We start from the raw sequence: 15305 nt of genomic DNA, 5'->3' as shown, positions 1-15305 counted from the left end.
TTCTTGGGAGATTGAGTCTACAAAGTGAGAATCCCATCTCAGACAGACCCAGAGTCTGAAAGACAGCCAAACTGAGTATACACTGATGCCCTGATTTCAGGGGATTGATACTGCATATGTTCTAGGTACTTTCTGTCCTTAGAACAGAATGGACAACTAACTACCTCTAGAACTTGGATTTCAGGGTTCACCATATCCGACTTTTTCTTGTCAATGTTCTCAACTTTGTCCTTCTTTTCTTTGGCTATCCTGGCCTGAAAGAGCCCAAGCTGCTTCTCTAGGCTCACATCTTGGTTTTGTGTGGAGAGATTCACATTACAGACTAGTGTCACCATGAGATCCGTACCATTCCCTGGGGTACATAAACTGCCCAGGCAACCCCAAGACTCCTGCCCAGTGTGAGCACTTACCTTTAGCCCTCAGGTCGACAAGCTCCTGCCTTCCCCACAGATCTCAATCTACCAGTCAAGTACTCTACCTCTCATTCCCAAATGGATACATACTTGATCTATCTGCATGTCACCATAGGGGACCAATCCTGCTATCCCCTCCAAAGCTGATTTATCCATTTCACTTCATGCTGTAGTCTAAGCCAGCACGCCCACTCTCCTGAGGCCCTAGGATACAGCCCTAGTGGTTTCCAGCTCAGACTCTATGGAGTCAGTGTCCATTTAATGCCTCTCCCAGTTGGCTGGTGCCTTAGGCTTAAGGTCTCCTTTCCTTGTCTCCCATCTTACAACCTGTTTTACCAAAGCTGTCTTCTCTAACGATCAGGCCACCTCTCACCGATGGGGTTTCTTAGGTTTGAATTAAAATTTTATTTATTTACTATGTGTTTTTGCCTATATGTCTATATACCATTTATGTTCTTGGTGCTCATGGAAGCCACAGAGGACCCTGACCCTGGAGTTACAGTTTGATGGTGCAACATCAATCATATGGGTTCTAGGGTTCGAACCTGCTTCTGAAAGAGCGACCAGTGCTTTAACTGCTGAGCTAGCTCCCTGCCCTTTCTATTTGGCTTGTACTCACTCTCTGGCTGTGGCTTTGGTGGAATTATCACTTCTTTCCATGCCATCCTACTAGCTCCTATGAGCACTTGTTCTTCTGCACACTCCTCAGATGTGCTGCTCAAAGCTGTCACTGAACCGCTTCCTTTTCTCTTCTTAAGCAGAATTATCTACCCTGACCATCCTTGGGGCCCGAGTTGTCCAATAGTCTCTAGGTGTATTCTTACTACCACCACTCTTCTAGGCAAAAGCAACACTACTGCCATTCTTTCTACAATGGTCTATTTTAAACCGTGATTCTAGTCATTTAACGTCATCTTAAACACCTTCAGTGACACTGGAGTAGAAAAGAGAAACAATGGATACCATGGTCAAACTGAAACAGGGCCTTTAGTTAACAGCACTGGGCCAACACTAAACTTGCTAATGCTGACATCTGAACTATGGTTAAAGATGTCAACAGGAGTTAAGCTAGGTAAGTAAAAAATAGAAACTTGCCTGCAAGGAGCCTGGGAATGTAGCTCAGTAGAGTGTCTGCCTATCACACATGGAGATCTAGGTTCTATCCACAGCATGGAATACCAGATGTGGTGGCACACACCTAAATCCCCAGTCCATGTGAGACAGAGGCAGGAGGTCACAAATCAAGGCTAATCTGGCTGCATAGGCCATAATCTGGTTCCATAAGCAGCCAGGGCTACATAGTGAGGGGTAAGATCCCATCCTTTTTTTTTTTTTAAGGGGGGAAGAAAAAGAAAAGAATTAAAGAAGGAAGGTCAGAGATGGATGTGGTGGTGCATGCCTTTTATCCCAACACTGCGGAGGCAGAGGCAGGTGGATCTGTACTATTTGCAAGTCAGCAGACCAGTCCCACAGAGGAAGTTCTAGGACAGCCAGAATTCTCTAGAGACCCTGCCTCACCCCCACCCCCCATCTCTACAACAACACACCAAAAGACAAAAGAACAAGAATAAAGGCCAGACATGGTGGTGCACAGGTCTAAGTCCAGCATTTGGAAAGTAGAAGGAAGTCATAAATTCAAGGGATGGGTTATATGAAACCTTGAAAGCAACTACCACTTTTTCAGGTAGTTATCGCCTACATTGCTATTCCTATGAAAACATCTAATCTTCTCGACAAAATTTTGGGACCCTGGCCATGTTTATCCCTCTGGTCTTGTCTCTTAGGTGTACAGCCCTTTCCACATGCATAAAGTAGAAGGAAGGGGAAAGCACGGGCCTAGGATTACAGATGCACCTTTTCCAGCCTGACATCTGCCATTCCAAGTCCTTTGAATGTCACAGCTCTAAGTCATGGTCCTCGTGTCCAGCTTCTAAGGTGATGGATGGCTGGTCTTCTTTGCCTCCAGTCCTTTGGAGCATCTTGGTTTTCTCAAGACTATGCCAGCAGACTTCCATGGAAGGACCTCATCAGCAAAGTAGGAATAGTGGTGCTGGTGATACCCAGACCTAGACAGAAATGCTCTAGAGAACAGCTTAGCTGTGCTTAGGGACTCTGGGGATGGGGGTGGGGGGTGCTGGCCTTTCTAAGCACAGTCCCACCTGGTAAATATTTTATCCTCAAGCTGCTCAGCTAATCCTTATTAATTTCAATACGCTGCCTTGCCTGGCTTGGCTCCCAATGCATTATTTATCCCCTTTGTTTGTTTGTCGCTAACAGGTGGGCCCCAGTGGAGGAGCTGACTGGGGACAAGCCCACTCTATCACAGTGTGGCTGTGAATTAATCATGAGGACTAATGGGAATCACCTCAGCTACAGGCACTTCCCTAGTTACCTTGGCTTGTGCTAGCACCCAGAGGTGGGCCAGGGCCATCTCAACTCCATTTAACTCAATTCAAAACAGCACATTTTATTTATTATCCACCTACCCTTGTCAAGCACTGTGCTATGCGTTGGGGATACAAGATGAAAAACAACAACAACAACAACAACAACAAACCACAAGTTCTTGCCCTCAGGATACTTATCGTCTAGTAGGGAGAGAGATGTCAAACAACTTCCGAGCCAGTGAGTCTTAATTATAATGGTGATTAAATGCTGCAAAGAGGGAGTACAGGGTGCTGTGGGAAAGTGCATGTGGGAGAAGAGAATCTGGCCAACGAGTCTAGGAGTTAAGGAAGGCTTCTCTTGAGGAAGGAAACAAACTGAGCCCTGAAGGATAGCCCAAAGTCACTTAGGCCAACGGAGTATGATGTAGAGCTGAGTAAAAGAAAACATAAGTTAGAAAAAAAAAACCACTGAAGTGAAGTAGACAGGTGTAGGGGAGGATGTGGTGTGTGGAGGTAAGAAAGGTAAGAAAGGTCAGCAGGGGGCTGGAGAGAGGGCTCAGCAGTTAAGATCATTGACTGCTCTTGCAGAGGTCCTGAGTTCAATTCTCAGCAACCACATGGTGGCTCACAACCATCTGTAAAGGGATCTGATGCCCTCTTCTGGTGTGTCTGAAGACAGCTACAGTGTACTATTAGACATTGAAAAAAAATCTTAAAAAAAAAAAAAGTCAGCAGTTGTATGGGGTACAGAGAGCTTCCACGCACACGATCAGCCTGTATTCTGCTGATTTTCACTACGACCACAGTGATATTAACACACATTCACAACACCTGGGCTGCTTTCCAAAGCTGGATTCCAGACTTTGTACTTAAGCCTCTTGTCTGTGGTATGAGGCTCACTCCTCCAAAGGCTTGATGTTCTGCTGGTTGCTGCTTGTGCACCCTGCAAGTAGCAGTCAGGGTCACTAAACTCCAGTTGTATACAAATCAGCGAATACAGGTGAGCACGTGGTCTGGTCCTTATGAGGTAGCTTATTGTACCTGTCATCTCCTTGAAGGCTAGGGAGTCCCCCTTGAAGGACTGAATGTGGTCCGTGAGCCCTAGGAAGGTCCCAGGCAAAGATCAGAACATTGGAGATTCAGCCAAAAGAGGTTACCTCACCTCCTAGAAATAACTGCTCTTGTCTGAGGCTGTTTGGTGTGGACCTAGAAGATTCTGGCAAATGTTTTCTAAATAAACTGAACAAAGTAAAAGCCCAGCCATCACCTCTAAGGGTCTTTCCCCAAACACTCCCCTCAGAAACCTTCACAGAAATCCAACCAAGGGGTCAGCACACTTCCGGGACTCCGTGAGCCCTGACAAGTTACTGTCAACACAGGGAGGACGAGACAGAAGCTCTAATGGCAAGAATGACTTGCCCAGGACCACTCGACCTCGATTGTGTTAGCCTTGTCAACATACAAGACCTACTGTCTATGTGGGCACTTCCCTCGGGATCTCGCTTGATGACCGAGGGCCCTACCTACTGAGAACAAAGCTAAAAGCCCTGGCTTCTGAAGCAAGCACGGCTCTGTGAAAGCATGGGCCTCACCGTGCACATGCTCAGGGTTTGTAATTCTATTCAAAGTGGCCACTTGGAAAATCTATATGTCTCCAGGCTCCCCGTACATCATGGTGTCAAGTCCTGATGCAGAGGCATCCATCAGCAGCTCCCAAATGCCATGCATGGTCTGTGTACCACATTCCTGATCCCTCCTTGGATCTCACTGCTCTGGCTTAGCCTGACCTGTTTGAGGGCTTATAACTGCTGGCTTGGCCAGCCTCCTTTGCCACCCTCAGACTCAGCCTGTGGCTCCCCTCACCCCAGCCTCTGACGCCTCCTTGGCTTTGCTTTACCTGTCTCTGCTCTCAGAGCTAGGCAGCCAGCTTGGAGGCAGCTTCGATAACTTGCTAACGTGCTGCCCATGCTGTTCTTAAAAATTTATGACTGTGCAACATGAAAAATCCGGCTGAGGAACCATCATTAGCAGAGCTGCCTCCCTCCCCCACCAGAGCTGCCCTCGTAAATTGAGATTTATGACTGTGGCGGGCGGGGGTTGAGGGGGGTGGTATGTGCTGTGGTAAGGATGTTGTGGAGGAGATCAATGAGGCAGCAGTGGGGCCTGGGGCTCCCCCATGCGGCAGCTCCAATTCACCACAGGCTGCAGTGAGGACACCTTCGAGGCAGGTCTGGCCAGAGGTGTCAGGATAGTATGGATGCTGGATTCCGCTTGGCAGTGGACCAGAAGGGGTGGGGCCTAAGGCAATAGTGGCCTTCTCGGTCAGGCATTCATGCAGGAACAGATCCCAGAGTTCCTGGTGCTAAGCACTGGTTCCTTAGCCGTATTAGGGTAGCCTGGGAGGTCAAATCTGGTGGCGAGCATGATCCTTGCTGGGCTCACCATGAGTCAGCTTCCTGGGCCTGTGCAGCTCACTAGAGCAGTGGTTCTCAGCTTTCCTAGTGCTGCAACTCCTTAGTACAGTGCCTCATACTGTGGTGACCCCAACCATAAAGTCTTTTTCATTGCTACTTTATAACTGTAACTTTGCTATTGTATGGATCCTGATGTAAATATCTGATATTCCACCCCTATGAAAGGATCATTTGACCACACCCCCCCCCAAGAGTTGTGACCCACAGGTTATGAACCATGAGAACACTGAAGGGAGGCAGAGGGCATGAGGGAGCCTCCCTCTGTCCCATTCCTGTGTAAGTAGTACAGGGAGACTGCAGGCATGTGTGTGCACAGGGTGGGCCTCCTCACACAGGAAAGACTAGGGCTGGAAGAGGTGATTGCATGGCACCCACCCCCCAACTCTAGGCCCTCTGTTGGCTCCCCTCCACTTACTCCCCTGTTCACTTAGCCCTGTCAGCAAGGCCATTATGAAATTGGGGTTTCATTTACAGACTAATTAAACATTACAGCTTGTTCACAATTACAACGCGGGGATGAGGGAGTAACTAATTACGGAAGAAATGAGCTAACATTTGTCTCTGCTCCCACCCTCCCTTTCTCCACTGGCCCCCACAATCTGGCTTCATCTCTGTGGTCAGTACAAGCTTTGTTTATTTCCTAGGAGTGAGGAACTGGAAAAGCCTACTTACTACTACTCCTCAAATCCAACTGTTGTTCTCAATTATCCTGGGGGTGGGACTTGGCTCTATGCAAGACAGACCCTGTCAATATGACTGAAGCATGCTAGGAGCCTTGAGACGGCATGTGTGGCTCGACAGCTGGGGTGGAGGCGGCTCTGCTTTGGATTGCCAGGATAACAGTACTATTGGACACTATGAGTCTGGATCTTACACATGAGGATTTTGGAGTGATTGCTTAGATGTGATTGACCACGTATGTGCACAGGTGAACTGTGTTTTCACCCTCCAGCCCCAGTACAGGATAGAAATAACTAAGCGGCTGTAGGTGGCAATGGGCAAAAGCTGGCCCAGGACATGCCCGGATAGCCTAGAGCCCATTTCCTTCCTACTGGGCAACACCATTCAGTCTCTAACTCTGAAGTGGGAGAGAGGTGGAGCTTCTCTACTCTAGGGCTCCATGGGCCTGCGCTTGGCCTCTGGCCACATGCTCCCTCTAAGGTCCAAGGAGCCTCCTGGGGGCTTAGAGTGGCCCCTATGGACAGGAGTCCTGGGGTCCTGCTGACCTGACACAGGGTTTAATATAGTAACATCGAGTATAAGCGTTTCCATCCTTCCTGCCTTTGGGCAGAAGAAGAAAGGAAAGAGGAGGGAGAGGAGGGAGTAGAGGGAGCCGGCTGAAGGGAGGCTTTGAGGCCTCAGAACTCACATCAAACAGCCGGATCTGGGCCTAATTGTCTGACCCCTGCCCCTGCCTTCAATCAGCTCTGCAGCTCCTGCCCGCCCCTTGCCTAACTAGCAGCCATGTTCTCCTCATTAGGACAAGTTCCCCTTGCACATATGTCCTCGGACATGTCCCCAGCACTCCCAGCTCCCAACCCTGCCTGGTGGGAGGGTACAGCAGGGACCCAATTTTGGAGGGGCCTCTGTGACAACTATACCCTAGCTGGCCCAAGCTGCATCAGCCCCTGTGCTTGGGATACAGGGCCTAGCACCACATGTTATGACAGGCTCCTGGGCTGTCTTGGTTGTTGGGTGCGTTCTATCCTCTGTGTGTCCCTGCAGTAATCCCACTATCTCATACACACAGTCCCCAGGACAGGAACTATACAGCTTTTATCCCTGTGGTCTGGAATGGTGAGAGCAGCTTGGCAGGGAATCAGAGACTAGGTCTGGGTCTATGTGCATAGACTAGGATCGGAAGAAACTCTTCTGCCCACCGCCCATGACGTTTCATTCAGTGGATCCAGCTGTGATGACATATGCAATGTTGGACAGGGGTGGTACTCAACTTCTACAGGGGAGACTGGGTTTAAATTCTAGCCTTGTTAGGCAACCTGAGATGAACAACAACAAGCTTTCTGGGATTCCGTTTCCTCACAAATATCCCTGTAGCAGGGTGAAAGCTGTCTCAAGGTGCCTAGCTAATGCCAAGGACAGAAGCACCTAGCTTGCAGCCTAAACATAAAGGCAGGAATGTCACAGAGCTGCTCCAAGTTGAGGAGCAGAGCCTCATCTTAAGGAAGGCCTTATGGTCCTGGGTCAGATGAGGCAAGTCTTGAGGAATGGGGTTGTCACCTGTGTACTAAGGGCTGGAGAAGGCAGTTGCAAATACCCCTGAAGGTAGGCTGTGTGAGATGCTCTTAAGATTAATTCTCGGGGCTGGTGAGATGGCTCAGTGGGTAAGAGCACCCGACTGCTCTTCCAAAGGTCCAGAGTTCAAATCCCAGCAACCACATGGTGGCTCACAACCATCCGTAACAAGATCTGACGCCCCCTTCTGGAGTGTCTGAAGACAGCTATGGTGTACTTACATATAATAAATAAATAAATCTTTATAAAAAAAAAAAAAAAAAAAAAAAAAAAAAAAAAAAAAGATTAATTCTCAGGGTACAGGACCCATTCAGGACTCAAGAGAGGGGCTGGTCGGCTCTAGGCCCTGACATTGTCTCTCACCTTAAACCAGTGTAATGACTTGCAAATATTGATGAAAAACGCAAACTACAGCAATTGTGTTTTTCAGGGAGTGAAGGTGGGGAGAAGGGATAAGGAGGAAAATAAACTGCAATGAAGTCCAGTTATCTCCCATCTGTAGCTGTTCCTAATCCCCTAGCCCAAAGGAATCCAATGCAGCCCCTTATCTGCCCTGTCAATCACTCAATCACCGCCCAGTGCTTGGTGGGCACCACATTCACACACATGCTCTCACAAACACAGGCACTCCAACTGACTCTTGCTCCAACATTCCCGCCCACCCCCAGCCCATTACTCTTCTGAGTAGGAGCAGCAAGCACGCACAGGTCCTGCCAGATGGATGCAATTTGCATAATATCAGCAGTGAAGGCTGCAAGATCACCAGGGGTCAGGGCGCTGACATCCCCGCACAGTCTATCTGCAAGTGCTAATTTGGCCAGCATTGATCTGTCTTTCTGATTTCTTTGTCATTTACGTCTGCGATGGTCTGACAGGAGATACAGAGAGAGACAAGGGGAGGCCAAGCCAGCCTGGGGCTAAGAAGAAGGGAACAAAGATCATACTGCACGCACACACACGCGAGCACACACACACATACACACACACCCCAGAACCTTCTTCCATCCATCAACTCACTCAAACCAGTTCTAACACACATACATGCTTAGGGGCCCCAAGGAGGTCTTGTTCAAGGAGGAAATTGTCCCTCACTTCCAGGGACCATCCAGATAGGAAGTGGAGACCCTGTTGGCACCCGAGTAATTATCCTTTATGGCCACCCACTTTCTGGATCTTCACTTTCTCAAGGCTACATCAGAAAGGAGATGGGCAGGGTAAGTATGGGGAAAGACACTCTAGTTCTGTTTCACACTGAACAAAAAGCTGGCCCTCTGAGCAGTGACAGTGGCCAAGCCCAAAATAGCAATGGTGGTAGTGGTGAGACACAGCTGAGGGCAGACAAGAGGAGAAATGTCAGCATCTACAGGGTCATCTGTAGCCTAGACGAGGGCTTCTGAATGTCGAGTCCACATATTACCTGCAGACTCCTCAACCAGAGAGAGTCCTTACACTTTTCTCCGTCTTGTAAGGGGTTTAGCAGAGGGAAAAGAATGGCCAGATGGCTGAAAGGGAGGCAAAGACTGAAGCTCTTGAAAGCAAGAGTCCTCTGCAGAGAGGGGATCATGGACCCTGAGATGCAGAGGGATTTGAACATTCCCAGGGGTGCAACACCCCTCCCCCATGTTAGCCCCTCCCCCTTTCCCTTCCTACTGTGGAGGAGCTGGGTGATCAGAAGGAACTCCCTGCTGGGCAAAAGGAGGGGCTGGTGTCCATGTGTGCTAATCCGGGCGGGCAAGGTCTTCAGAGAGACCTGGGAAACTTCAAGGAGGGGAAGCCAAAGCTGTACTGCAGCTGAGCTCATTAGCCAGCACCCCCCTCCCCGAGAGGAGGAGGGTGGGAGGCCCAGTGAGCTGGCGGCAGAGAAAAGGCTGTCACTGTCCTTTCTTCCTTTCGGTACAAGCATCTCCCTGAGCCTACGTTTCTCCTGCAGTGACACCTCTCACGGGCACTAATGAGATCCATGCCACAGAGCTAATGCATTCTGACTGGACTCTGATAGACACCCTACTCATGTGGGGGAGACCACAGGCTAGTACTTCTTCCCACAGAGGGGCACCCTCCCCGTTGCCACCACCTGCCAGCTTAGCTCTTGCCAAACTCTGGTGGGCAGCAAGCTCCTGAGAGTCCATTTGGTCTCTGGCCATGCCACCTGTGCCATGAGCCTCTGCAGGGACCCCTCAGTCTCAGAGCAGAGAGGCTAAGACCGCAGGGCCGGCCCACCCAGCTGGGTATGGGGGCTGTTCACTTATTCTCCTAGCCAGCTAAAACCTGAAGTCTGTAGGCTCTGTCACAATAGCAGATTTGTCTGATCTTCCCTGTACAGATTTCAGAAAGGAAAGAAGGGAAGAAACCCAGACTCTGCTGCAGAGCCTAGCTTGGAAGATTCTAGTTTGGTTTGTTCTTTTGTGGTACTAGAGACTGAACCTAGGGCCTTGCTCTTGCTGGTAAGTGCTCTACTACTGAGTTACACCCCCAGCCTAAAAGGACCCAGTTATTGCCCATAACAAATGATATCAAGATACCCTTCTTTATATGCCTAAGACAAGGGCCTGGAGATAGGTGGGATTCCCTGGGCCAAGAGGTAGAGAGCAAACTGTAATGAGAGTAAGATGGTTCAGGACTGGAAGAGGCTGAGGTCAGCAGATGTGCAGTGTCTTCACAGAGCTGATGGACGGCAGGGCCTGTCTTGCCTTTTCTTTCTCCAGCTGTTGCCCACACCCTGCAGGCCCAGAAGGTTCATGGGAGCTTATGGAGAATAGGGAGAGCCAGCAGGAGAGGGAGGGAGGCTGAGGACACAGCTCAGCGGAGCGGCGAGGTGCTTTCCCTCAAGCATGAGGATCTGAATTTGAATCCTAGAACCCGGGTTTTTTGTTTTGTTTTGTTTTGTTTTTCGAGACAGGGTTGCTTTGTGTAACAGAGTCCTGTCTGTCCTCCTGGACTTGCTTTATAGACCAGGCTGGCCTCGAACTCAGAGATCCATCTGCCTGTCGTCTAGTACCACACCTGGCTTGGTTTTTTTGTTTTGTTTTATTTTTTTATTTTATTTTTTTAAAAGATTTATTTATTTATTATATGTGGTTGCTGGGAATTGAACTCAGGACCTCTGGAAGAGCAGTCAGTGCTCTTAACTGCTGAGCCATCTCACCAGCCCTTGTTTTATTTTTTAAGTCAAAACAATCACAAAGTTCAACACTACAAAGGCGCAGCATTGGCAGGGCACAGGGATTGAGATGTTGGGTCGGGCACTTGGGTATTTACTTAATCCTCAGGTCATCGGCTATGGGACCTTGACCAACTCATGCCAGTTTCTTAGGAAGGGAAATGTGATGCCTACCTTCACATGACTGTTAGGCAAATGAGTTTATGCAAAATGAGAGGAACACTTTGCTGACACACTGATGAAGTGAAAGAAAGGCAGACTACTCAGCAGTCGCTGGGAGGCCACCCTGCCTTGGAGATAAGCTGACTGAGGGACTGTCAGAGCCACAGGGCGGTGCAGTTCAGCAGCCTCATCTTGTACATCAGGCTCCCAGGGCCAAACCCACCCAGCCCCACTAAAATGTCTTGCTCACAAGCCTCCAAAGCTTTCCTGCTCCGTGTTGCAGCATCTCTGGACCTTCCCTAGTCATTCCTGAACTGTGTCTCCTTCAGTCTCCAGTGCTGAGCTCAAAATTCGGCCTGAAATTTCTGTGGGTACCAGGCACCATGTCATCTAGACCAACATAATTCTTGTCTCATAGTAGATGCTAGGTTATCAGTTAATGGCTGAAACAAAGTTTAACCTGGTTCCTTGCCACAGCACCCCTCCCACCCCAGCCTGGCCCCAGCCCTCAGTGCTGCCCTGGCTCTCAATTACCTTTTTGTGCCTTTCTTTTGGCCTCCCTGCCCTGCAGACTCTTCATCAGCCCTCCCCAAACAAACCAGCAGAGCATTCTCAAAGCTCAAATCAGACCTGCCCCTCAAACACCTCAAGATACACAACCTGATTGGCCTTCCACCCACCTATGCTATCCCACAGCCTATCCCCCATCACCATACTATCCTCCTCCTGTCACCATACTTCACCAGCAAGCCTGCCCCCCTGCACCGTGAGCACCTGCACAGCATCAATGTCATATCCCCATGGCATTGGAAGAGCCAATCAGAACAGAGATAGCTAAGTGGTGGGATCTGTACAATTCTTGTCCAGCATCACCCAATGCTGCCTCACCCCCACCCAACCATATACATACCATTCCCTACTCCAGCCTGGCAGCTCCTCACACAGTTAATTAGCACCATGTCACTGAGGACCAGCCTGAGTGGCCAGTGACAGGAGCTGACCCCTGACCCCAGGGCTGGGAAGCAGTCCACATCAAACTCTTACAGCGCGACCCTTTTAGCACGCACAGTAACTCGGGGCACCGCCAGCTGAAGCTCATTAAAGCTGTCTCTTTGGTGCGAGGGCCATTAACCTCACTGCTCAAAACCCACGCCTCCCTCCCTGCCTCTCCCAGCCCAATTAATGCCCTCCATGCTCCCTCCTTTCCAAGCACCCTTAACCCACACCTCAGAGCTAGCCAGGAGCTGGCAGGGCTGCCCTCTTCATTCAGACTGCAGAGACCAAGTGCCAAGAAGAGCCAGTGCCCTGGCAGCCTCTACCATTGGCAAAACCATAGAGAGGGCACTCTCTGAGCACCTACCTTGGGATAGGCCTAATTCGAGCCTTTCCCTGGGCTCCTTGCTGGCCCCTCCCACTGTCCCAGAAGGCTGGCAGCACTGCCCCTCAGCTGAGAGCTCAGGGATCTACACAGTAAAGCTACAACTCTTTCTGGCTTCATTGTTACTCAGAGCCGTGAGCCAGAGGGAAAAATGTTCTTCTTTAAAGGCCAGGCCACTTCAGGAGTCCAAACCCAGGAGAACAGACAATGGAGGAATCACTCAAGAGGCAACTGGTGAAAGGTGTCCTCCTCACAAATACACCCTAGTGCAGACATAGAGAAGCAGAGCTTCGCTCAAGGCTTCCAACAGACTCCATGCTGCTGCTCTCCTTCCTTGAACTGATGCCTTCTCAGTGGTCCTATTCTCCCTGGCCTCTCCCTTTTCCATCACTCATCCACTGAGTCACTTATTTATCTACTTTTCATCCATCTAGCTACAAGATTTTATTGAGCAACTAGTAAGCGCTAGCTCTGTGCAGCACACACTGCTCCCCTGATTCTGAATCAGAGCTCTAATCACGTCACTCTTTCGTCTTCTAACGACCCCCTCTCCCCGCCCCCCCCCCCCCCCCCCGCCAATATTCCAGGAAGGAAGAATTGCTTTTAACTAGCATTCAAGGCCCTGCTTCTAGCTGTTTGCTATGCTTTCTATTCCAGTCTTAGGAAACACTTACTGATGTCTGCTGGGTTCTTTCAGGCCTTCAGGCTTCCTTTGTACACACATTTTCTCTGCTTTGTTTTTCTACCTAGAAAACTTATTTATCATTCAAAGATCCCAACTCAAGTGAGTGTTTGTTTGTAGTAAATTTTCTGTTCAACGCTAAAGATTTATCACCTATTGGGTTTGGTGTCTCCTTTAGGCTGCATGGAAACATTTCTACGAGAAAGAACAGCCATTAGAGCAGGGCACCCCACAGAGCCCCAGGATCCCTGTCTCCCTGGCACCTAAGAATGATAGAGGGAATCCCAGGAGTCACTGTGATACAGACGAAGTAGAAGCTACCCTGGCGACCGAGAACAGGGCGGTAATCCAGACATTCCTACCACAGCTCACAGCTCAGCACCTGACGGCAAGCACGAATTTCAGGCTCCGCCCCTCCTTAGCATGTTCAGCACCTACTGGGCACTGGCAGGTGGATAAATGGATAAAGGGGCTAATCTCTACCAAGTGCTGGGACCTTCTACCATTCTGATGTCTCTCCTTCTGATGATGATACCTTGTCAAAAGTAATCAAGTTTTAATAAGGTCATAGCACCACCCACAATCACCCTGGCTCTCTCCATCCCTTGGAACAATGCCTGCAGCTGGTCATTTCTGTTCCTTGGAAGCATCTGCACACATACACACAAAATAAGAGACACAGAAAGAGACTTTTTTCTGACAGTTACCCACAGGCTGGTGGTTGTTTCCATAATCAGACACAGGCCCTCAAATCAACATGGATGTACTGTTAGGCATGCACAAAGATGGATACCTTATACTCGCTGTCACACACAGACAGCATGATACTCACACAGACACATATTCACACTGATGTATCAGAAGCTTACAGAGCTGCCAACTCTGTGGAATTGCAGCCACTCCAGTTTCTCCCAAGCAGAAATCCCAAGGGTTACCCCACCTGTTACCCCAAGCGGCCCCTCCCAACCCAGGCACTGCTCAGTGGAGGCTGCTGATCCTGTGGGGGAGTCAATACCCTGTGGACGAAGTCATCGGTCAGAAGGACCTAGACTAATTAAAAGCTGGTGAGGTTTAAATAATTCATCTCCTTAACTCCCATTGATCGTCCAGTTTAGTGGCCACAGACTTGAAACAATATTAAACAGCCTCCTCCAGCTCCACAGGGGGGTGGGTAGGCTGACATGTACCCAAATCCCTGAAGACACTGTGCAGGAGGAATAAGGGACAGCACTCTGAATCTAAGGCCACCTGTGAGTCACCCAAAACGTATATTCCAGTCTCCTCTGAAATGTTCTGAGTGGTCCTCTCTATTTGCCCCAAACCATAACGTCTTCCCTCTGCCCTCCTCCCTCCAGCCTCCTCCCCTCCTCCCTCCAGCCTCCTCCCCTCCTCCCTCCAGCCTCCTCCCCTCCTCCCTCCAGCCAGTGATGAGAACTTTCCATACGGTTGGGCTACTGAATGAGACAGGGAAACCCTCTGTTTACCAGGGGACTGAGGCATGCAGGCTGGGGACTGAGCAAGCTGCCAGGGGGATTTGTGGAGGGACTGACCAATGCCGCTGTGGGGCCGGCCTATGTGCTGCAGGCTGAGACCCTTGTTCATGTCTAGTAGTCCATTCTTGGGCCAGCAGCCCATGGCGAAGCTGTAAGCCTGGAAGACAGGAGGTAAGACTGGTTAACAGAGGCCCTGACCACTGGGCAGACCCCACTCACCAAGTCTTCCCCCAAGGCCCCACTTCTTCCCCTCGGAGACCAGTAACACCACCTCATTAGCGTCTGCCCACACGTTCCCTTTTTACCAAGGCTCTTCCCCACTGCAAGACCCCTTCCTTTTCTGAAGTCTTCTTTCTTTTGGCCCTTTCCGTTCAGCAATTGCCACCCTTATGAGGTGCCCCTTGTAAGGCTCTTCACTAGCATTCTGGCTTGCTCAGGTCTTCTTTCTGGTGAGTCCTCCCCTCATCAGAACATCCCCCTCACCAAACAGCCCTCCACAGACTCCCGTCCTAGAGCACCACAGCTGTGCTGGGTTCCTTCCCTTGGGATTGCTGGTCACAAAGACTGCTCTCAGGTAGGACCCAGGTGATTAGTGTCTCCAAATTTCACTCCACAGACAGAAAAAATGAAACAGGAGCTGGCTAACAACATGCCTATAGTCACATTGCTTTTGATTCTGCACAGGCAAGGTTGTAAAAAGCTGTAAGTGCTGTGTAAGAGCTCAATGAAAAGGGAATAAGGTCACCAGGTCAACTCAAGCATCAGTGAAGTGAAGTACAGAGTATGTTGTGAGGTTGAGGAAGGACGTGTGTGTGTGTGTGTGTGTGTGTGTGTGTGTGTGTGTGTGCGCGCGCGCGCGCGCGCGCGCGTGTTTTCTGTTGAAGGTCAAGTGCTCACTTATGC

General features: G+C 49.8%; 1 protein-coding gene across 36 annotated transcripts in view; it reads right to left on the bottom strand.

Annotated features, from left to right (window-relative positions):
* Eri3 (exoribonuclease 3) overlaps positions 1 to 15305 on the bottom strand; it is a 124057-nt gene that overhangs the window by 10432 nt on the left and 98320 nt on the right. For 18 of the 36 annotated variants that reach the window (XR_003954874.1, XR_003954876.1, XR_003954877.1 and 15 more), the window contains one exon: positions 14460 to 14559. The exons of 4 other annotated variants lie outside the window; for them this stretch is intronic. Coding sequence is in view for 28 of the 32 variants with exons in the window: in XM_030253202.1 (XP_030109062.1) it covers positions 14460 to 14559 (100 nt within the window). In the remaining 4 variants the exon portion in view is untranslated. Of the gene's footprint in view, positions 1 to 2267; positions 2437 to 14393; positions 14560 to 15305 lie in introns of all 36 variants that reach the window. 14 more of the 36 variants (XM_017319971.1, XM_017319970.2, XM_017319961.2 and 11 more) reach the window with 2 other exon arrangements.

Source organism: Mus musculus, chromosome 4 (genome assembly GCF_000001635.26).
Source record: "Mus musculus strain C57BL/6J chromosome 4, GRCm38.p6 C57BL/6J".
NCBI classification, from domain to species: domain Eukaryota; kingdom Metazoa; phylum Chordata; class Mammalia; order Rodentia; family Muridae; genus Mus; species Mus musculus.
Note: the sequence above shows the minus strand (reverse complement) of the source record. Positions and strands in the feature narration are given on the sequence as shown.